Source organism: Conger conger, chromosome 14 (assembly GCF_963514075.1).
Source record: "Conger conger chromosome 14, fConCon1.1, whole genome shotgun sequence".
Taxonomy (NCBI): Eukaryota; Metazoa; Chordata; class Actinopteri; order Anguilliformes; family Congridae; genus Conger; species Conger conger.
In genome coordinates, this window is record NC_083773.1 from 4849203 (window position 1) to 4873635 (window position 24433).

Below are 24433 nucleotides of genomic sequence, written 5' to 3' on the forward strand. Positions count from 1 at the left end.
GATCTTCATAAGAACCCCGCAAGCAATCAACAATGAAGCCAGTAAAGACATGGAAAAAGGTCTCAAACAGCTAATTGACAAAGCATACGTTACTGTCCAATGGATTCAATACCCGACTCTTTTACAACGAACAGACTGTTGTCTGAAGGGGCCATAACACAGCACATAATAGAGAACAGTGTACAGTCACTTCAGATGATGTAGCGGAGCAAAGGCAACATCACACCTACTGTGTGTGTGTTCTAGTGTCTGTGCTGCGTTCTGTTCTCAGGGTTCTAGGGTCTGTGCTGCGTTCTGTTCTCAGTGTTCTAGTGTCTGTGCTGCGTTCTGTTCTCAGGGTTCTAGTGTCTGTGCTGCGTTCTGTTCTCAGGGTTCTAGTGTCTGTGCTGCGTTCTGTTCTCAGTGTTCTAGTGTCTGTGCTGCGTTCTGTTCTCAGTGTTCTAGTGTCTGTGCTGCGTTCTGTTCTCAGTGTTCTAGTGTCTGTGCTGCGTTCTGTTCTCAGGGTTCTAGGGTCTGTGCTGCGTTCTGTTCTCAGTGTTCTAGTGTCTGTGCTGCGTTCTGTTCTCAGGGTTCTAGGGTCTGTGCTGCATTCTGTTCTCAGTGTTCTAGTGTCTGTGCTGTGTTCTGTTCTCAGTGTTCTAGTGTCTGTGCTGCGTTCTGTTCTCAGGGTTCTAGGGTCTGTGCTGCGTTCTGTTCTCAGGGTTCTAGTGTCTGTGCTGTGTTCTGTTCTAAGTGTTCTAGGGTCTGTGCTGCGTTCTGTTCTCAGTGTTCTAGTGTCTGTGCTGCGTTCTGTTCTCAGGGTTCTAGGGTCTGTGCTGCGTTCTGTTCTCAGTGTTCTAGTGTCTGTGCTGTGTTCTGTTCTAAGTGTTCTAGGGTCTGTGCTGCGTTCTGTTCTCAGTGTTCTAGTGTCTGTGCTGCGTTCTGTTCTCAGGGTTCTAGGGTCTGTGCTGCGTTCTGTTCTCAGTGTTCTAGTGTCTGTGCTGTGTTCTGTTCTAAGTGTTCTAGGGTCTGTGCTGCGTTCTGTTCTCAGTGTTCTAGTGTCTGTGCTGCGTTCTGTTCTTAGTGTTCTAGTGTCTGTGCTGCGTTCTGTTCTCAGTGTTCTAGTGTCTGTGCTGCGTTCTGTTCTCAGGGTTCTAGTGTCTGTGCTGTGTTCTGTTCTCAGTGTTCTAGTGTCTGTGCTGCGTTCTGTTCTCAGGGTTCTAGTGTCTGTGCTGCGTTCTGTTCTCAGGGTTCTAGTGTCTGTGCTGCGTTCTGTTCTCAGTGTTCTAGTGTCAGTGCTGCGTTCTGTTCTCAATGTTCTAGTGTCTGTGCTGCGTTCTGTTCTGTGTTCTAGTGTCTATGCTGCGTTCTGTTCTCAGGGTTCTAGTGTCTGTGCTGCGTTCTGTTCTCAGGGTTCTAGTGTCTGTGCTGCGTTCTGTTCTCAGTGTTCTAGTGTCTGTGCTGCGTTCTGTTCTCAGGGTTCTAGTGTCTGTGCTGCGTTCTGTTCTCAGTGTTCTAGTGTCTGTGCTGCATTCTGTTCTTAGTGTTCTAGTGTCTGTGCTGCGTTCTGTTCTGTGTTCTAGTGTCTGTGCTGCGTTCTGTTCTCAGGGTTCTAGTGTCTGTGCTGCGTTCTGTTCTCAGGGTTCTAGTGTCTGTGCTGCGTTCTGTTCTCAGTGTTCTAGTGTCTGTGCTGCGTTCTGTTCTCAGTGTTCTAGTGTCTGTGCTGCATTCTGTTCTGTGTTCTAGTGTCTGTGCTGCGTTCTGTTCTCAGTGTTCTAGTGTCTGTGCTGCATTCTGTTCTGTGTTCTAGTGTCTGTGCTGCGTTCTGTTCTCAGGGTTCTAGTGTCTGTGCTGCGTTCTGTTCTTAGTATTCTGTGTGTCACCACTTCCATATAGTCATTCAAACAAAAATAGGATGTTGTCAGGTGTCAACTTAAGTCTCAAGTCTATAATTCTTTTTTCTGAAATTATTTTCTTGATATCAGCAGGAGAAAATGTGAGAACAGTGAAGGGTGACAGCAGCCTGCTTTTCCTTCATGACTATAGAGCACGATATTCTACTTCAATAATAAACAGTGGCAGAGCATTTTTCTATGAACTGTGTGATATTCTTCACATGTCAGAGACTCTCTCACACACACACACACACACACACACACAGTCACACACAGTCACACTCACACACACACAAACACACAGGCGCGCGCGCGCATCTGAACAGTGTTTTCACTAGTCTTGCTAAGAAAAAAAAACGAATTCCACATAGATCTGAATATCAGTTGGTTAACTGCGTGGGTTTAAGATGTTTTCTGTTTTCGCGTGTGCTCGTCAGAACAGGAAGGTAGGAAGCCCAGTGAATCACATTTCCTGGAAACAGAGTGACTTCCGTGAGGCATTTCCTGGATACAGGAGAAACACAAAGCCCAGCCTCAGAGCACCGTTCATGATAAGGGCAGTAAGAACTGGAGAAAGCCGACACGATAAGGCGATAAGGAGACACTGTGGCCACGGGCCTGAGAAAGTAACTGAAAAATACCCTGAAGCACAACATTATCAAGCGCGCGCAAAAAAAAACTATTTTTACGCTGCTTCATGACAAACTGGCCACTTTAACTGCGCCGCATTTTTCTGATCACGGCCCAAGAGCTCAGAACTTTCAGTTTGCAGCCGCGGCTGACCAGATTCCAAATGTCCAAAGCTGAGATTTATAAGGACGAGGCACTACAGAACTCTGACCACATAAAACATAAATTAGAGAAGTGATAATTGGTTCCCGGAGCCTACGCAGTGCGTGGAATTCTTGTTTCTGAGTTTCTGAGTGTGTGTGTGTGTGTGTGTGTGTGTGTATGTATGTGTTTGTGTGTGTGTGTGTGTGTGTGCAGTGTGTTAGTGTGTGTGTGTGTGTGTGTGTGTGTGTGTATGTATGTGTGTGCAGTGTGTTAGTGTGTGTGTGTGCAGTGTGTTAGTGCGTGTGTGTGTGTGTGCGCAGTGTGTGTGTGTGTGTGTGCAGTGTGTTAGTGCGTGTGTGTGTGCAGTGTGTTAGTGTGTGTGTGTGCAGTGTGTTAGTGCGTGTGCAGTGTGTTAGTGTGTGTGTGTGTGTGTGTGTGTGTGTGTGTGTGTGTGTATGTATGTGTTTGTGTGTGTGTGTGTGTGCAGTGTGTTAGTGTGTGGGTGTGTGTGTATGTATGTGTGTGCAGTGTGTTAGTGTGTGTGTGTGCAGTGTGTTAGTGCGTGTGTGTGTGCAGTGTGTTAGTGCGTGTGCAGTGTGTTTGTGTGTGTGTGTGCAGTGTGTTAGTGTGTGCGTGTGCAGTGTGTTAGTGTGTGTGCAGTGTGTTAGTGTGTGTGCAGTGTGTTAGTGTGTGTGTGTGTGCAGTGTGTTTGTGTGTGTGCAGTGTGTGCAGTGTGTGTGTGTGTGCAGTGTGTTAGTGCGTGTGCAGTGTGTTAGTGTGTGCGTGTGCAGTGTGTTAGTGCGTGTGCAGTGTGTTAGTGTGTGTGTGTGCAGTGTGTTAGTGCGTGCGCAGTGTGTTAGTGTGTGTGTGTGTGTGCAGTGTGTTAGTGCGTGTGCAGTGTGTTAGTGTGTGTGTGTGCAGTGTGTTAGTGCGTGTGCAGTGTGTTAGTGTGTGTGTGTGTGTGTGTGTGTGTGTGTGTGCAGTGTGTTAGTGCGTGTGCAGTGTGTTAGTGTGTGTGTGTGTGTGTGCAGTGTGTTAGTGCGTGTGCAGTGTGTTAGTGTGTGTGCAGTGTGTTAGTGTGTGTGTGTGTGTGCAGTGTGTTAGTGCGTGTGCAGTGTGTTAGTGTGTGCGTGTGCAGTGTGTTAGTGTGTGTGCAGTGCGTTAGTGTGTGTGTGTGCAGTGTGTTAGTGCGTGTGCAGTGTGTTAGTGTGTGTGTGTGCAGTGTGTTAGTGCGTGTGCAGTGTGTTAGTGTGTGTGCAGTGTGTTAGTGTGTGTGTGTGTGTGTGTGTGTGTGCACTGTGTTAGTGTGTGTGTGTGCAGTGTGTTAGTGCGTGTGCAGTGTGTTAGTGTGTGTGCAGTGTGTTAGTGTGTGTGTGTGTGTGCAGTGTGTTAGTGCGTGTGCAGTGTGTTAGTGTGTGTGTGTGCAGTGTGTTAGTGCGTGTGCAGTGTGTTAGTGTGTGTGTGTGTGCAGTGTGTTAGTGTGTGTGCAGTGTGTTAGTGTGTGTGTGTGCAGTGTGTTAGTGTGTGTGTGTGTGCAGTGTGTTAGTGTGTGTGCAGTGTGTTAGTGTGTGTGTGTGTGTGCAGTGTGTTAGTGTGTGTGCAGTGTGTTAGTGTGTGTGCAGTGTGTTAGTGTGTGTGTGTGCAGTGTGTTAGTGCGTTATTATGAATGCAGGCAAGTTCGTGTCCATATGTGGGTGTGCCTGCCTCTGCTAGGATATGTGTCAGTCTGTGTTTCAGTGTCTGTGTTTCTGTGTCTGTGTCAGTCTGTGTTTCAGTGTCTGTGTTTCTGTGTCTGTGTCAGCCTGTGTTTCTGTGTCTGTGTTTCTGGAAGTATGAGTATGTGTGTTTTTGTTTCTGAGTGTGTGTCTGTCTCTATATGAGTGTCAGTGTAAGTACAGAGGGATGGGGATGGGAAAAGTGGAATGGAAAAATACAATTTCAGACGCAAACGAAAGAAAGGCCAGCATCTAAAATCAGAGTAACACAAACTACATCTGCTGTAATCCTTTAAAGCAGAGTCCTGCGGACAAGTTAGGTCACAGATTGATAAATGAGGCAGCTATTTTGATCCGAATCACAAGGTATCAATCGGCTCGATGTCCCCGAAAAATCTTCCTAAGCGATGCACCACGGTAGCCACACTCATCATGTTGCAGTAACACATATGAATCGAGATGGTGCACGTCAGGTACAGAATCCATCAAGTAAGACAAATAGGCAACCACAACTTATAATATATATCCAACCGTGGAAAACGGCTCTCCTCAAGCTACACACGCTGAATTCATCTGTTGCCCGTTGGACCTTTCATGTAATGCTGTACCATTGACTCCAGGACTACCAGTGAAGAGGGAATGTTTTCAATTGTGTACTGTCCCTAGCAAATTAGTTCTGTTTCAAGTACTCTGGGTTTATTACATAAAAAAGTAAAGAAAGAAATACATTGAGGTTCTCCGCCCTGTTATCCATTCAAAGGCTGTGCCGATGTCATGCGTCCGTCTGTCGAAGGCGGTTTTCCGTCGCCCCCCTCATGTGATCCACACTGCACACAAGCGTCTCTCATGAGCCGCTCAAAGATGTTTACTGTACGTACCGTTTTGTTCCACGCACATGTCCTAACTTTAGAATTCCGCCTGGGTTGTCACCTCACCAGAAGCATGAGCAAGTAAACAACTTCATTTCATAAGACAGAAAAGCGTTTCCACGTTTGTTGAAGAATTACCCGAGGACCCGGACCTGAAAATGAGCTGCCTTCAGCCAGCCGTAGAGCCGGGAGACGATATCAAACACGAGATCAATGTGCTAACAGCGTAATGTGGAGCGGGAGAGGAGAGGGACATCAGCAGGCAGAGCCGTGTCTGTGGGCCGGGGAGTCTGACCAGCTGCCCGCTCCATCCAAAGCTCTGCAAGCCATGTGTGACAAATGAGGTTTTCAGAGGGGTTTTTATGTCTCCAGTCCCTCCGTCTGTCAGCGCTCTGTCCGTCACAGAACACGGCTCTGAGGGAGCGCTCCTGAGTTGGCTCCACGCGGGCGCGCGGGTTTCGCTCTGCGGAGCGGTGTACGTTCGCGATCGTCGGTCCCTGAATGGCTTCACGGTGTCGAGGCGCATCTGACCTCGACCCGCACAGCCGTGGCTGTTTGAATGCGCCGTTTCACCCGAGGAACAGCGGCAAATAGCGAATAACGAATAACTTTTGACATTTTATTATGACACGTTGACTTTTTATTTTAAGGCCTCGCCTCCGTGACATCACACCGCAGACTCCTCACACTTTCTGAGACGACTCGCCTGTTCCTATCTCTCCCAATTAATGAAGCTGAACTATGTCTGGAGGCACCTTATGAATACTAAAGTGTGGTAAAATAATAATGCCTTTGCTGCAGCGGAACAGACTGTGCTGGATGTGATGTCCCGCTTCCTCCCTGACATCACACACCCCTGAGGCTCACCAGGGACAAACTCCTAACATTACAGTCTTCCTACAGCTCTCACCAAAATGTTCCAATTTGATGCATCTTACAGTCCAAATAGCCCTACTTCTGAAGAGCCGTGACCAAATATGAATTGGTATTTATAAATGATATATTGCACTGTGCAATCTTACTCACCCATTCATACACGTGCGCACTCACACACACACGAACGGCGATTGGCTGCCATGCAAGGCACCGACCGGCTCGTCAGGAGCATTTGAGGGTCAGGTGTCTTGCACATGGACACTTCGACACACCCAGGGCGGGAATCGAACCGGCAACCCTCCGAGTGCCAGACAACTGCTCTTACCGCCTGAGCCAATGTCGCACCACTAATAATATTGTGAGAATGGATGTCCCGTAGTATAACACGACACCAGGAATTCCTCTAACGAACCAGAACCCTTGCATCTTACAGTACAAATAGGCCCACTTCTGAAGGGCCATGACCAAATATAACACTGTGATAATGGATGTCCCGAATATAACACTGTGATAATGGATGGCCCAAATATAACACTGTGATAATGGATGTCCCATAGTATAATACTAGTCTAACTAACCAGAACCTCCTTTCGAAGCAAAGGGGTGGAGGGAACACAAGAGCTGAGTATTAAACGAGTACAGAAACTAATATTGCGCCGCAGTGGAACAAAAACTCAACTGAAGGTGAGGCCACCAAGGTCAGCCGCACTCCTGGCTGAGAGTGTGTGTGTGGTGGTGTGTGTGTGGTGGGCTGAGAGTGTGTGTGGTGGTGGGGTGGGGTGGGGTGGGGTGGGGGCAGTTAGACTACACTACACCCAGTGGGAAGTAAACTCAGGAAGGATGCAGCTGAAGGCCACTTGGGTGGAGTGAAGCCGTAAACCTCTGCACCTACCCAAGGGAAGGAGTCGTGTAGACAAGGGCCAGGGAACCATTGTACACTATAGATCCAGACGGCAATGCGTCATTGGCCAGTGGGCCAGTGGCCATGTTCTTTCCCATAATTCATCACTGAACACTGACAATCCATACGTCTAAAAATAAAGTGGAGCCTCCCTTTTTTTTTCTTCTTTTTTCTTATTGTTCCTATTGTTTTTCCAGGAATCCAGTGAGGACCATGATTGTCCCATTGTAATACAGGAGACAACACGACTACAGTCAAATATGAATTGTCACTGATCACATTGTAAATGGCATGTAAGCACTACGTCAACACAAGAGGCAGTTCTCCATTACTAATGCACAATGGGCATCTGCAGTAAGAAAACTGGAGCCTACGATCATAGACGCATAATGGCTTCACAGAATGAACAGAGCTGCTTTTCCCTCCGAAAACAGGAAGCAGGTTACTGAAGGGATGAACGATCCCATCTTCATTTCCAAGCTCCTGGCTGTCTGAATCTGAATTCAGAGAGCATATCTCTCTCTCTCTCTCTCTCTCTCTCCCTCTCCCCCTCTCCCTCTCCCTCTCTCCCTCTCCCCCTCTCCCTCTCCCTCTCTCTCTCTCTCTCCCTCTCTCTCTCTCTCTCCCTCCCTCTCTCTCTCTCTCTCTCTCTCTCGCGAACTGTGATACACCCATTCATGGCATCTACACCTACCTTCAGAACCACTCAATTCCTCTGCTATCACACCTTTTCTCGTGTTTACACTTTATTATTCATTGGCGCGGGAAGAAACAAAAATAGACGTACAGTAAAAGAGCACTACATTTTGTGAGAAACATCGAAATACCTTTCAATAAAATATATCCGCATACAGCGTAGGAGTACAAAAAGTACAAGTAACGGACAGCCTGAAATGAATCCGTTTACTGTTCACAGTAAAACCTATCATCCCCATTTTCTGCCTACACTGTGTCACACGTGTCCCTTAGTTACTCACTTTCACAACACGCTGGCGGAGAGCGGCAGTTAGCAGACTCAGATGTTTGCACGCTCATTACATTTTTTTACATTTTAGTCATTCGGCAGACGCTTTTAATCCAGAGCGACTTACAAGGGCATAGGCTTAAAGCAACACACCCATAACTAGTAAAATACACATGAAGTGCTGTTCTAAACTTACAGTCGTCATAAGTGCAATTTCTTTTTTTTCTTTTTTTCTTTTCTTTTCTTTTTTTTGTGACGCTCCTAGAACCTTATCAGTTTCAAGAACTCATCCTTTGTTTTACGAAATGTAACAGCTTGGCTACACTTGCAAAAAAAAAAAAAAAAAAAAAAAATTGAAAACAGCGAAATCAGTCAGCCCGCTGGTTTCATGCGGCAGAAGACTTTGATGAAGAGCCAGGTGGGGTGCGAAGGGCACGCTGTTCATAACGAGAGAACGAGGAGGCTGCCATGGCAACACAAGCAAGACCCCCCCCGACACAGGCCTGCCACACCACGCCGATGTGCTAAGGAAGCCAAACCTCGTCCGTTTGGCCCAACCACCGCTCAGAACAGCCCGGAATCACCACACCCCCTTAAAAGCCGATAGGCAGGGTCAAGGACAGGGAGAGATTAACAGAGAAGGGTCTTTCTGTCCATCTGTGGCCCGGTGGCTAACGGAGGACCCTGCTGGCAACGGGTTCCCAAACAGACCCTCTCTCTCGATCTGTCCCTTCTGCTGTATTTAAGGCCGCAGTAAATGGTAAATGGTAAATGGTTGGCATTTATATAGCGCCTTTATCCAAAGCGCTGTACCATTGATGCTTCTCATTCACCCATTCATACACACACTCACACACTCACACACCAACGGCGATTGGCTGCCATGCAAGGCACCAACCAGCTCGTCAGGAGCATTCGGGGGTCGGGTGTCTTGCTCAGGGACACTTCGACACAGCCCGGGCGGGGGATCGAACCGGCAACCCTCCGACTGCCAGACGACTGCTCTTACTGCCTGAGCCATGTAGCCCCCAGTCCAGAGGAGAGCCCCTCGGGTCCCTGAGGGGAACCCTGCGTGCTCTCCACACCACAGGAACAGGCAGGAAACGCACCCGACCACAGTGTCACAAGACCCAGGTCCAGCACCCAACACCCCTCTCTCTTGGTCGGTGCTTCCCAAATTGTGGGCCACGAGGGGGACTCTAATGGATCACAAAAGACACATGAAAACTTGTTTATTTTTCTCCATACGTTATATTTGTAACTGATCAAATCATACACTCTCCATGGTCACACCAGTGAAAAGAGACTATACACTCACTGAGCACTTTATTATTTTCACTACTTATTCATGCGATTATCTAATCAGCCAATCATGTGGCAGCAGTGCAATGCATAAAACCATGCAGATACAGGTCAGGAGCTTCAGTTAATGTTCACATCAACCATCAGAATGGGGAAAAAATGTGATCTAAGTGACTTGGAATGAGTTGTGCCTTTTAGCACAAAATGGAGAGGGTCAGGGTACAGACAGGCTCACAGCAACCCTAGACCATTGTTCGGTACTCTCAGATGCTGTGTAAATACGGGCCCTAGCTATAGGGCAGGTCTAGGCCCTTCAGAAAGCTCCCTCTCCCCGGGTCCCTGGATTTCCCAGGCAGCGCCACGCTGAACTCCTCACCCCTTGTGTGCCCGTCATCAGTCTCTTGTACAATGGGGCCCAGATACCATCCAGCCTCAGCTGCCAAGGTAAGCCAGGCCACCGAGAACAAAACACGGGCAAAAAGAAAGGACGAACCCCAACGACAATAACACAAAACTAAAAATACAAAAAGCTCCCAAAATGTTCCCCTGGTAACAGATGAGAGGCTCTGATTGGTCCACGGTTCTGTCCAATAGCCACGCTCACACCCAGGCAGAAGAAGGTTTACGGGAGTCGATACTCCCTCTGGGCGTCCTGCGGCCCAGCACACAGCATTCTGGGCACTGGGACTCCTCCAACGCCAGGGAAATGAGGTGAACAACACTCCCAAAACAGGCTCCGCACACCTAGTGACCCCGACGGTCAGACGAATATGGATTATGATGATTATGTAGATGGAAAGCTGTGCATGCTGGCTGCAGAGTAAATTAATATTAATATTAACATTCATATGAAAACAGCCAGGTACACACATTTCTCTTCTGGCATTACGGGTAAGCTGTGATAACGTCACAGCGTTGCTGCCCTTTCGTTTATGCATTTACTTTTCTTATTTATTCCCTCGTTCATTTATGTTTGTTCGACGCACACATCGCCCGCGTGGACTGCCAGAGTGACTCCAGACACAAAGCACAAAAGCACAATTTACAACATGAATGCGATGTTCCAATTACAAAAGAGCAAACTTCAGCAAACAGGATAATTCCCTGTTGCAAAACAGTTTAACTGCAGCCGGCATAACCGCCTCATGACATTACATTAATTGCCATCTTATCCAGAGCGACGTACAGTTGATTAGACTAAGGAGGAGACAATCAGGGTTAAGGGCCTAGCTCAAGGGCCCAACGGCTATGCAGATCTTATTGTGGCTACACCGGGATTAGAACCACCGACCTTGCGTGTCCCAGTCCTTTACCTTAACCACTACGCTACAGGCCGCCGCAAAGCTAAGACACATCTCGTCCCAGTCCTCCTCAACCCCTACCCTAAACCCACCGCCCTGACGCACTGCATGGGAACCACAGTAACACAGCCCAGATCCAGCGTCGGGGAACCGGGGTAGGGGATAAAGATTGGGGGGGGGGTGTTGTTCCGCTCTTCAGAGGGCAGTGGGAGGCTAGAAGTCTGTAATTACCCATTTAATTCAAGGTTTTCTTCCCGAACTCTTCTTTCTCCAAGCAGAATAAAACATTTTAAGCATGCGATAAAACGCTTTGATATCTCTTCAAAGGCGCAGTTATCCGAGGCAGTGTCTCCGGTCGGCATTTCTCGAATACTTCGCATCGTCAGAAAGCCGTTTATCGCAGACACACGAGGGCCCAGGAGGCCTGAGGGCCCGCTCATTGAACGGCTACGGTGCAGCGCCACGTTCCAGCTCCGCGTTCTCCACCTTCCGCGAATAACAGGCCGGCGACGAACGTGCGATCCGCAAACACGCCGAATGCGCATTCCGTCAGCTTCGGGGGGAAACAAAAGGGAACGGGGCTATCCGGCCTTATCTGCGGAGTATCGGGTCTCCTCAAAGCCCCGCCGTGGAGTACGATACGAGGGGGGGGGGGAGAGTTTTTTTTGAACGCCGGCCCAGACCACATTAAAGCTGAGGAGAGGAGTTGACAGCGGCCCCCGGAGCAGAAGCTTCGGCGGTGCGGGGTGCAGCCAGCCCAAACGCTCCGGGGGAAATTAGCGCTACAACGCTCTTCTGGCACGGGCTAGGATAACAAACGGAGGACGCGGATAAGGTCCTTCTTTATTTGAAGTGTGTGCGTGTGCGTGTGCGTGTGCGTGTGTGTGTGTGCGTGCACTAGATCCATTTTGAAGAGGCTCTGTTTAATATTACTGGGGGGAAAGACAGAAACAGACAGAGAAAGAGAGAAAGAGAGAGATGAGAGGCAGAGGCAGAGAGAGAGATAGATATAGAGAGATATAGATAGAGAGAGATAAAGAGAGTGAGATAAAGGGAGAGGAAGAGAGAGATGAGAGGGAGAGGCAGAGAGAGAGAGATAGATATAGATATATAGATAGAGAGAGATAAAGAGAGTGAGATAAAGGGAGAGGACGAGAGAGATGAGAGAGATAAGAGTGCGATAAAGAGAGAGAGAGATAGAGAGAGTGAGAGAGAGAGACAGAGAGAGCATGTACCACAGGGGGGGGGGTGTGTGCCACATGTTTGGGTTGGCCGCTCCACGGCCCAGACTCCCTGAGGGCATCGCTCCTGCACCCTGCATCGCCTGCACACCATAACACCGGGACGTCCTGACTCTGACATTTCATTTATTTCATCTGTGTTCATCCTGCTTTTCACCAGGAAAGTCCAAAACTTTGTTTTCCAAGAGGCCTGAACTTGACACATAAAGTGTCAGTAAAAAAAATAAAAAAATAAAAAAACAATGTAACAGCACAGCAATGCATTAAAAGTACATAAGAAATGAACACTATTCCAGCCAATGAGAACAGGGCACCACTGGGGGGCAGGGAGCAACCAGCCCGGCCTTGCATGCGCTCACTAAGAGCTGCGATCGGAGATAAACGGAGGACCATATCCTTTAACACCAAGCAGAGGGCCTGGATCAGGGGGGTGACACCGGCGGGGGTGACGGTCCTCAAACAGGCCCAGTTCCCACAGCCCCGTCTTCAGCAAACAACTGATTGCGAGGGGCAGGACCCAGACCGCTGGAATCTCTTATCAGATCTGAGCGGGAGAGGAGGCCGGGGGCTGGAATGAGCGGCGGAGATTCCCACGGGCCTTCAGGAGACCCCCGCCGCGAGCAACTGCCCTTTCTTATAAAAGAACGAAAGAGTGAGCCCTTCTGAAGACGATCTGAGAATAATACACCTCTTAAGACCTTTCACAGGTCGATTCTTGTTGCTCAGTTTTAGCTTTTACAGTACCGTTACATCACATTACACCACAGTACACCACATTACATTTTTGGCATTTGGCAGACGCTCTTATCCGGAGCGACGTACAGTTGATTAGACTAAGCAGGAGACAATCCTCCCCTGGAGCAATGCAGGGTTAAGGGCCTTGCTCAAGGGCCCAACGGCTGTGCGGATCTTATTGTGGCTACGCCGGGGATCGAACCACCGACCTTGCGTGTCCCAGTCATTCACCTTGGCCACTACGCTACAGGCTGCCCTACCTCTCATGCAAGCTGTATTCCTAACTCTGGAAAGAGCAGACGAGATGAGAAAGTACAAGACATCTCAAAAGCAAGACTGGGACAAACAACAAAGTGTGAAGGGAGTTCTCCAGCACGTCCACCGGCACGGTGGAGCTTCGAGGTGAAACGTTCTTCCTGTTTCACCATGTTCTCCCTGATATTTACACACGCGCTCGCTCACACACGCACACACGCACACACACACACACAATCAGGAGAGGACAGCCTTGTGTCAACGGGTCAGGCAGTAACTCAACTCCAGTCCCCCTGCCGCAGTCCAATGTCGGCCTGACACAGGCGGAGGACAGAACGCTTTGTTCCTCGCGCTCACGTCCAAAACCACGGACAGCAGAGGCCCTTGCAGGACGGGAGACCCCGTGCGCTCCTGGACGCCCGCCTCGTAACACTGACGCGGAATGCAGACAGATCGGCAGCCCAGAGGGCCGCTTCCTGCAGAAAGCAGATAGCCTCCACACGTGGAAGTGTCACTGGGGGGAGGGGGAGGAGGAGGAGCAGGAGGAGGAGGCTGCTACCGAACACTGGGTCAGAGTGTTTCTACAGAGCGTTTCTCAGTTCACTCTCCACACAAACCGCCAGGAGGGAGGTTTATACAGGGCCACGGGCTGTCTCACCGTACAAACGCCTCGTCATGAACAGATTATATATGCCTTTAATCAATGTATGCATACACACTAGAACTAGAGAGAGACAGAGAGAGATAGAGAGAAAGAGAGAGAAAGAGAGCAGGTTGCAGCTGAATACATCTCTGCCTCCCATAATTTAAGAGGAGGGTGTGGACTAATATCGATACATTATAGACTAAATGTCTTTTAACCTGGATTTATGTGTGTGCGTGTGTGTGTGTGTGTGTGCGTGCGTGTGTGTGTGTGTATGAGTGTGTGTGTGTGTGAGAGTGTGTGTATGGGGGGGGGGGTGTTACTCATGTTTCTTTTTTCCCCCTCTTTCTTGGGTGTGAGGGTTTGTTGTTTATCATTTATGTCAATGCTTTTGCAACACACATTTACAAATAAAGCACATTTGAGAGACAGACAGAGAGACGGAGGTTGTTGCAGAGGCCGTGTTTGGAGGTAAAGTGGGTGTAATGTATTTTGATAAGTGTTTGATGCTGTGCCCTAAGGCTTCACAGGTTCCCAGCAATACAAGTTTTCCTCTGGAAAAGAGCTCAAGCTGAAAGGTGTCTCTCAGCCACATCACGTTGCCATGGCGAGCGGAACACGGCGATGATGTCATAGTTACCGGTAAACCCTCCACCCCTTGAGTGCACCCAATTTCCAGCCGCAGTTTTGCTGAGGGCAAATCACACACCGCCATTTGTTACAGAACGTCTGACAGCATTTTCCCCACAAAGTGGACATGATTTCTGTGCGTGTGCAGAGCCTTAAAAGCACCACTCAGCGGCCCTCAGCCGGGCACAGAGGCAGGGTAAGAGAGAGACACGGAGGGAAATGTTTTTTATGAAATATTATTCCTCTTATAATAATTAAAAGTGGAATAGTATTATTTTTATTTGGTTATGTTAATAACTTCAAGGGGGCGGCACGGATGGTGCAGTGGGTAGCACTGCCGCCTCACAGCAAGGAGGTCCTGGGTTTGAGTGTGTGAGTGAATGGTGTGTGTGCCCTGCGATGGACTGGCAACCTGTCCAGGGTGTATTCCTGCCTTTCACCCAATGTATGCTGGGATAGGCTCCAGCCCCCCTGCAACCCTGTTCAGAATAAGCGGGTTAAGATAATGGATGGATGAATTACTTCAAGGTATATTGTCTTGTAGTTTTGGTAGCAGATAAAGTACATCGACATGATATGCCAACAACGCATTTTGAATTTAACCAAATTGAGAGAGAGAATACTATAACGCAAGGAACTGTGTAGTGTAAACACCACACACTTAAATACAGACCTCCTAACTGACGTACCAGACCAGCACTCTGGTCAAAGCACAGGAAAATAATTCAACTGCCCCCACCACAGGGTATACGCCCTCCACCTGTGACCAACAGGTGGTAAATGGTCGGCATTTATATAGCACCTTTATCCAAAGCGCTGTACAACTGATGCTTCTCATTCACCCAATCGTACACACACTCACACACCAAGGGAGATTGGCTGCCATGCAAGGCACCGACCAGCTCGTCAGGAGCATTTAGGGGTTAGGGGTCTTGCTCAGGGGCACTTTGACACACCCGGCAACCGGCAACCCTCCGACTGCCAGACGACTGCTCTTACTGCCTTAGCCAATGTCGCCCCTTGACAGGTGATGCAGAGGGTGATAAGAGCAAGGTTGGAGGGTTGGGGGGCGTAGACATTTTGTTGAACAAAGGGTGCCAATCGTGCACGATGACATCCCCAGTGCAAAAGGCGAGGACTCTACTCACAGCACTGAGATTGTACAGGGAGCACAGTGTAAACATAACGAATAAACTGTGAATGATACTGTGTCCACAGCACAAACGTAGAGTCAAGGTAGCACATATATTTGCACAGTTGCACACACTGAGAAAACAAGCTGACAGCTCACGAGAAGAACCCAGAAATAGCACGTGCAGTGAAACTGGCAACGGACCAGCGACCCCGGAGTGAAACTGAAACCCGAAACATCAGGTCGGCCCATTTCACTAAACATCTGCACGCTTCCGCGGTGAGAGGTGTGACCGATCAGCGCACGCAGGTGTGTGAGAGGAGCCGGGAGGATGTTCAGCACCGGGGGGGGGAGAGAGGGGCAGAGAGGGAGAGATAGAGGGGGGGAGAGAGAGGGAGGGAGAGGGAGAGGGGCAGAGAGGGAGAGGGGTAGAGAGGGAGAGATAGAGGGAGGGAGAGGGAGAGAAAGAAAGGGGGGAAGGGAGAGGAAGGGAGAGAAAGGGTGGGAGGGGGGGAGAGAGAGAGAAAGGGAGGGAGAGAGAGAGGGAGAGAAAGAGAGAGGGAGGGAGAGAAAGAAAGGGGGAAGGGAGAGAATGGGTGGGAGGGGGGGAGAGAATGGGAGAGAAAGGGTGGGAGGGGGCGAGAGAGAGAGAAAGGGACGGAGAGAGAGAGGGAGAGAAAGAGAGGGAGGGAGAGAGAGAAAGGGTGGAAGGGAGAGGAAGGGAGAGAAAGGGTGGGAGGGGGGGAGAGATAGGGAGGGAGAGAGAGAGGGAGAGAAAGACAGTGAGAGAGTGAGAAAGAGAGGGGGGAGAAAGGGAGAGAAATAGAGAGAAAGAGGGAGGGAGGAAGAGAGAGAAAGAGGGAGGGAGGGAAGGCGAGAGAGAAAGAGGGAGGGAGAGAGAGAAAGCGGGAGAGAGAAAGGGGGGGAGGGAGAGAGAGAGAAAGAAAGGGGGGGAGAGAGAGAGGGAGGGAGAGAAAGAGAGTGAGAGAGTGAGAAAGAGAGGGGGGAAAGAGGGAGAGAGAGAAAGAGGGAGGGAGAGGGAGAGAAAGAAAGGGTGGAAGGGAGAGAGGGAGAGAAAGAGAGTGAGAGAGTGAAAAAGAGAGGGGGGAGAGAGGGAGAGAAATGGAGAGGGAGGGGGAGAGAGAAAGGGGGGGGAGAGAGGGAGAGAAATAGAGAGGGGGGGAGGGAGAGAGAGCAAGAGGGAGATAAAGAGAGTGAGAGAGTGAGAAAGAGAGGGGGGAGAGAGGGAGAGAGAGAAAGAGGGAGGGAGAGAGAGAGAGAAAGGGGGGGGTCTGCACAGATAGCTGCCTCTCAGAACCACAGCCCGGCCCAGGAGGCGTCTTCACAGCGCTGTCCCTCTCAGTGTGAGTGTGAGCCAGGCGGGCGGGAGACTCACCCCCCGGAGGGACCAGTCCTTGGCCGAATCGAAGAGGGAGAAGGAGCTCTTCTTTTGCAGCGTCTGCCTGCAGAGAGAGACAGGGGGACAGGAAGGTAGTGACCACTCAGGAAACCATCACCACCTTTCCTTCCCATAAACAAACAAACCATGTTCACATACACTGAGAAACACAATGCAGTAAACTGGACAGAGACATTTCGTGCATGGACGCCTTCCGGATGCATTTTCCAGTACATTGCAAATGTTTATATTAATAACATGTTCTGTTGGCTATGTTAAATTATGTTCAATTATGTGTCAGAGAGACTGAATCAGCCATAACCTTTAGAAATTAATACATTTCTCATGATACAAATGAGTGAATCAATTCAATTTCAATTTCAAAATTTCAAATGACGGCTTCATTCAGAAATTAATCAGTGATGCTGATCCCATGAGAGTAAAGTGGATTTCCATAGATGGAATATATCTATTAACCACCTAAAGAAGTGCATTATTTAACTTTATCAGATGTCCTTATCCAGAAGAGGTTATGGAGCCTCTGTTTTTAACATGCAATATGTTCACATAGCTGGATATTTTTCCTGAAGCAATTCAGACTGAGCACCTTGTTGAAGGGCACAATAGCAGGATTCAAACCCTGGGGTTTGGGACAAGCCCAGTTCCCCTACCCATTACACTACTGCAGGGGTGTACAACAAGGGCCGAGCCGTTTCAGGATTTTGTGCCAACTTCTGGTCTTAATTATTTCATTGAATCAATCATATCTTATCTGACTTGTGCATGAGTACCGGCTACAGCTGCAGACCACAAGTGCATCGTAATGATTTTACTGTGCTCAAGTACAGGCTTGAACCAGGGTAGTTTATAGAGCTGTCAGCAAATTAAAAACAAGGCAATTGGCCGGAACAAAAACCAGTACGCAGACCAGCCCTCGAGGACCAGAGTTGTGCCCGCCTGCACTACTGCCATTCTACAAAGAACACAGCGCCAGAACATGGATCACATCATGGAGAAACTCTGAAAGCCAAAGGCTACCTGAGCTTCAACACTCAATCAAACACGGGGGGGGGGGGGGGGGGGGGTAGAAGTCAGAAACTTCACCCAATGGAAGATGCCAACACCAAATTAACTTGAGTTTCTGAATCATCGATCTCAAACCCCAGGCCTGGAGGACCACAGTGTCTGCTGCTTTTGGTGCACATCAGCCGTGAAATCTTCAATAAAAGTCACTGACAGGCTTAAGGGTCCACAGAGCTTTTTTATTTATTTTTTTCTCCATAGCCTAGTCCCGCAGCTGTTTGAGAGGAAACCACAACGCAGACGCTGTGGTGGTCCAGGGCTGGGGTTTGAGAAGTTGTGTCTGAAAGGCTGGACAGAGGGAGAGAGGTGAACCCGTCCCAGGTCGAGGAGGCCATGGTCTGGACTGCCGGTGATTCAGAGCACATCAAAGCACCTGGGAAGGCCTTGTGTATTTTAGTCACCACTCACAGCCTGTGAGAAGGCGGCCGTCTGAGAGCCAATGAGGAGGGGACAAGCCCTTTGATGCTGGGGTCTGGGTCAGCAAGTCAATCAGAGCTTTGGCCCACAACTGACGCATTAGCTACCAGGACTAATTAGCCCAAAGTGTGCTTACAAATTACAGGCCTGACCTCATGTTAAAAGCACAGAACAGGGGTTTCAAAAAATATGTAAGAATCCAATTATATACGCAAGAAAGCACATAGAAAATGACTTTCAAATATACATGAGACTCTAATTATGTTTGTATCAAAGTATGTCCGTTTTTTTTTCCACACAGCAAAAGGCCTTTCTTTGCTCTTTCTGTGCAGTAAAAGAAATAGGGTCCCTTGCATTCCATTCCAGGATGTATCCTAGAAAAAGGAAGATATACGCAAAGCCCTAATTACAAGGACAAACATCCGGACCTCAGGAATCCTTGACATTTTCAAAATGCTAACATTCCCTAGCCTAGGAACCAATTTCCTGAATATGTAAATGAAATCCCAAGATAAATTTGAAAAGATAATACGTCTGACAGAGCCTTCTACTTATTTAGTTTCTTTGGCACCTTGCACTTGAGCACATTTTGAACTTTGTCCGAATCAATGAAAAATATATTTCAGCCAATTTCTTCAGTGGATACATGAAGATTTTCCCAGAGACATATATATTTTCATTTAGTTCCCTCAATTTTGTCCATTTTGAAATACAAAATACCTGCTAGCATCACTGCAACAGACCAGCGGAAACCTAGATTCACATTCAGATATGTAGCGCTCTTATGTGACCGACACTGGTGCCTACAATAATGCTTAAGCGACGCAGAGAGCTGGTCGTGAGGGCCACAAACAACAGAAGCCATGAACACAGAGCAGACTTCAGCACATACAGAAACGGACAACAAAAGATTTAGTGCCGTAGCGTGTTGAAGAGGGGAGACAAAGAATGCAGCGTTTCGAGTTAAAATTCGGTTCAAAGATATATGGTTTTAAATGGAGCACAGGTGGGGCCGGTGAAGCGATGAAAAACCGACATTAACCCGTGTGAGACGCACGCAGCTCGTTGGGCAGGGGGGAGACGAGGCACGGCTTTGCACCGACGGCCCCTGAACGCGTCTCCTCCCCCCCCTGACGGAGCGGGTGTGCGCTGGGGTCGCCCAGGCGACAGCATTCCTCCAGCACCTGTGCGTACGGAGGGGGGGGGGGGGGGGGCCTCCACATTCCCCACGGAGACGCGGCGTTGCCGGGGGCAACCCTGCCCAATCAATCCCCGCGCGATCGCTCACCAAGACGGGCCGTCAAAACGCCGCGCGCACCGAGGAAGCGCGGGACCGCCGGAACGCCGGGAATGTTGAAGGCCCTTTATATTTCACCTGCCCGAGATGTCAAAAGTGTGTCAAAGTTGGAAGCTTTTGAGATCCCGGACAGGTAGGCCCCCCTCGCCCCCCCCCGTGAGTGCGGATTTACAGCCATGGAGCAGCAGGATGTCGGTCACTCTCTGGGGCAACTCCTCCACTTCAGCCGCGCGCGTTCAGATGGCCGAGACACATTTACGGGACACATTTACGGGCAAAAGAGGATGAGACTGACAAAGGATATATACACTCGGTGAGCACTTTATTAGGTACACCAGCTGGTTAATGCAAATATTTAATCAGACAATCAGGTGGCAGCAACTAAATGCATAAAATGGCATTTTAATGAGATGAACATTCGCTTAAATCTCTCGGCTTTCCCCACCCTTACCCGGAGCACGACGTAGAGCTAGCCCGCATCACATTGTAGTTGTTCATTGTTCATCTGACACGTCCCGGATCAGCACATTCCTTAACTGTCTCCCGAAACCGCCCTGGAGGTGTGAGTGAGACCCGCGGGGCTCTGAGCTTTCAGCTAATCTCCCACAGAGCTCAGCAGCCTCTCGGTCGCTCCATGCTGGGCAGGGGCATTTCGGCAAGGACTGCACACATCCTCCGGAACCGCCCCGTCTCTCTCGTTCACTTCCGGCCTGGTGTGCTCTGGCCGGTCCGACCCGACACAGCCCAGGGGGCGACATGGCTCAGGCGGTAAGAGCGGTCGTCTGGCAGTCAGGGGGGTTGCCAGTTCAATCCCGCCCTGGGTGTGTTGAAGTGTCCATGAGCAAGACACTTAACCAACCAATGCTCTTGACGAGCTGGTTGGCAGCCAATTGCCTTTGGTGTGTGAGTGTGTGTGTGTGAACGGGTGAATGAAAAGCATCAATTGTACAGCGCTTTGGATAAAGGCGCTATATAAATGCCGACCATTTACCACAACCCGGCACAGCCCTGCCCAGCCGACAGCCTATCAATCTGCGTTTAACACACAGCTACAAACACACAACCCTCTCGGAAATGCTGGAAAACTGATGCATTTATTGCGAGCGTTAGTTAAGGCTGGAGCTTTTGTTCCTGGGGGTCCTGTAGCACTGGAGCCCACTCCTCCTGGGGGGCTGAGAAGCCCTACAGCAGGGGGGGTCATTCCCCAGCCCTGAGGGGGGGTGCAGCCAGCACCTGTGGCTTTAAGCACCAGTGCTTGCTTTAAGTCACTGATTGTCTCAAGAGTCCGCACAACTTGTTCTCGAGACCTTAACCGGGCCGCTGATTGAAAGGAAACCACAAACACCTGTAGACACTGCGGCCCTCCAGGACTGGGGTTTGACCTCCTGCCCTTACGCAGTGAGAAAAAGAGAAATAATCTGCACAGAGGCGAGGGACACAACACACTCATCTGAGCCATAACACGGCTTGGGTTCACAGCAGGACAGAGGAGGGAAGAACATGAAGCCACGGTAGCCAGCGTCGTCTCGAATGAGGCGAACCCAAGTGACCCGATAACAGAGCCATTCCTGGAGAGCCGGCGTGTATCGTATCTGCTTTTTGTTCCGCCCACTTCTTGTGCACACTTACCCAGTATAACCTGCTAGCTTCTCAGGGCACAGGCCGGCAGGAAATGGCCATCGGGGACTGAACCTATTCAGCACACTGAACAATCACGACACAGTGGGAGACTACTCCTGTACACGATATCACTATATTTAGTCTGGGTGCATCGGGGTCTTCCACCCATCGTTGTGTGCGCAGAAATTACACTCATCTGCCCTTGAGAGATAACCGACCATCTCACGGAGATTAAAAAGTCACACATGGGTTTCTGCTAAAATAATATTTGTTTAAAGAAAGCGTTCAAACAAGGAGATCAGCAGATTTTTAAAAGCGTTCCCTGGTAAGTTATTTTTAACGGAGAACAGCACGGACACAGCGCGATAAACGCAGAGCACAAACTGGACAGTCAGACAGAGGACGGTTAAAGCGGGGACACGTTTCACGCCTGGAGGAGGGGAGACGCAGAGCAGAGCCCTGCAGCTCGCTGGCATCTGAGGTACGCCCGCTCAGTGTGAATCCAGCGCGGTGAAAACGTAGTTTCCCCCGTTTCTGATTTCCTGTTACTGCATGTTTGTCAGAGCGAACGGTTTCAGATCTGAAGACCAAATGCAATATGAGACAGAGAACCTGAGTAAACACAAAAACACTGTACATTCCTGTATATTCCTGTACATTCCCTCTGCTCTCCTGGGCCAAGTCTCATCAGCACACTTGCCTATTATTGTATATAGTATATACACTCATCTATTTATTAGACTTATTTTTTTAGACTTCTGCTGCTGTAGCCTCTCCACTAAGAGTTATGATGCGTTGTGCGTTCAGATGCTCTTCTGCATACCACTGTTGTAATGCGTGGTTATTTGCGTTACTGTCACCTTCCTGTCAGCTTTGACCAGTCTGGCCATTCTCCTATGACGTCTCTCATTAACAAGGCGTTTCTGTCTGCAGAACTGCTGCTCACTGGATTTTTTTTTTTTTTGCAACATTCTTTGCAAACTCTCAAGACTAGTGTGCGTGAAATCCCAGGAGATCAGCAGTTCCCCATTCTGTTGGTTGATGTGAACATTAACTGAAGCTCCTGACCCGTATCTACATGATTGCATGCATTGCACTGCTGCCACACAGTTGGCTGATTAGATAATCGCGTGAATAAGTAGCTGTATTAAAGTAAAAATGTTCCTAATAAAGTGTTCGGTGAGTGTAAGTTGAGTGCACTTGACTAAAGTAGCTAAATTGGCAAATGTTCTCAAAATGTAGTGCACATAAATCCAAAAATGAAATTCGTATTTCCAGGGTTTCACCGAGTGTTTTCCGGAGCACACTTTTCAGGAAGTAAAGCATACTGTTTAGGAGGAAGGCCCATAAGTCTGAGAGACAAGACAGGGGGTCTTTTTACTACTAGGGGCTGGACAGATCGTCTAACACTTCTGCAGAACTGATGGATATTTTTCGCTGACTAAACTGCCCATCGCGCAACAAATAAAACGCACTAAACAGTAGGCGGTAGTTCGGAAGCTGTTTCGGACATTGGTTCAGGCGGTGAGAGCAGTCGGAGGGTTGCCGGTTCGATCCGCCGCCCGGGATGTGTCCGCAATACACCGCCGAGCTGGTTGATGATCACCGTTGGCGTGTGAGTGTACGTATGACGGGGTGAATGAAACAGCGCTATTGTACAGCGCTTTGGATAAAGGCGCTGCATAAACGCCAACCATTCAGACACGGTCCCTGTGGTTGGCTTCCAGAATGTTACTGGGCCCCCTGGTGGCCGAACGGTGGCAGTGCAGCGAGAACCTCTGCGTGTTTCTGTGACAGTGATCAACAAGCCGCGCGGAGATAAATCACACGGGGGGGGGGGGGGGGGACGCGGGGAAAGGCCTCCCGAGACGGGAACACTCGGCCTCCGCGACACGAGACGTGCCTCGCGGCGTTCTGGGGAGGAGAACGGCGAGGAGAACGGCGCCGCCCACAGGTCAGGCCCGGGGGGCTTTCACTAGAGAACGCGCCGTCGTGGAAACGACAAAACAGCGTGCCAGAAGATCCCGACAGCCGGCTCACCTCATACTGCTCGAAAGAGAGCTTTCGTCAAGAGCACTGCAACAAGCTGCTGACGAGGGAAGAGATGGCATGCAAGGGCAAATAACCAATCACACACACACACACACACACGCATAAGCCAAGAATGGGATTAATCATAAAGAGGCTGCCAACAGTCATCCGTCTGGCTAGTTCTGAACTAGTTCGAAAAGGAATGAACAGGAGTTCAGTTTGACTGAACTTCTCCCCCTACTTCTGGGGCTTGTTTCGGGTTTTCCAGTTCCCTCTCCGGAGAATGTTCCATTGTGAAACGCCAGCCCTGTGGGACAGCGTGTTTTCACTTGATAATTCATCAGCGCTTGTGACGAGGCATTATGGAGTTCAAAAAGCCAAGCGTTCACGGCGCTTTAAATGAAGAACCGAAGATCTAAAGCAACGGCGGGAAAGGGGGCCCGGACAGGCCAGCGGTGTGGGAGCAGGTGTGAGTCAGTGACCTGACAGGACCTGCCGATACACCGCGGAGGGGAGATGAGAGAGGAGCCTACAGTAATATCACAGTCACTGTTACTCACAGCACTTCACAAAGGGCATACGGCGGACTCCAGGTCACGAGCAGTGAGTGTCACATAGCTGTGCTTTTCTCTGTTTTTGCCTTTTATTGAATTTTTTTTCCTGTCAAGCACTATACAGGGTGCTATACAAATAAAGCTATTGTTATTATTATTATTAATTCGCACAGCCACAACGCACAGGGCTTTATGAGCACTACCGTGCAGAGCAGCCACAACACTGAGGGTCTGGCGTTGGCAGGGTGTGTGTTCCGTTTGGAGGGGGAGGTCCTTAACTGTGTCCGCTTGCAGCGAATAACCAATCAGCGGTGCGACTGAGGAGTGAGCAGCCAATCAAAGTGAACCTGAAGTGAGTATCCGTGCGGATCTGGCCTCCGGGCTCCCATTCAGGGAAACGACACACTGCACATCCCTTCTGAGACATCTCACAGTCCTCCCAATTATAAATCTTCAACTTGTGATTTAATGAGCACTTTAAATTCATGATAAAGTGATCACACGGGGTCCTAATGCTACCCATAAATGAGAAATGAGAAATTTAGAAACGCACTGCTGCCTAAATGCCATCAAGTTTACACCTGAACGTGGTGGACAGGAGCTTTATTGAATGTTTAATTTTCTCCTGCTTCATTAATCTCTTGCTCAGGGAGTACCGGGAGTGTTTTTAGCTTTCCAGCACTGTGCGTATGTTTGCTGTGAGCTTGCTGTCTGTTTGTCTGCATCATCTAAATCAAACTGCAAATGTTTCAACACAAAGAAAAAAACAAACAAAAAAAAAATCTACAAATCTCAGCTGTACAAATGTTTTGACGTTGTA

At 49.2% G+C, this 24433-nt stretch overlaps 1 protein-coding gene across 1 annotated transcript in view; it reads right to left on the reverse strand.

Annotated features, from left to right (window-relative positions):
* arhgef3 (Rho guanine nucleotide exchange factor (GEF) 3) overlaps positions 1-24433 on the reverse strand; it is a 102795-nt gene that overhangs the window by 62989 nt on the left and 15373 nt on the right. The window contains exon 2 of the mRNA XM_061219503.1: positions 16609-16675. Within this exon, the coding sequence (XP_061075487.1) occupies positions 16609-16675 (67 nt within the window). The remainder of the gene's footprint in view (positions 1-16608; positions 16676-24433) is intronic.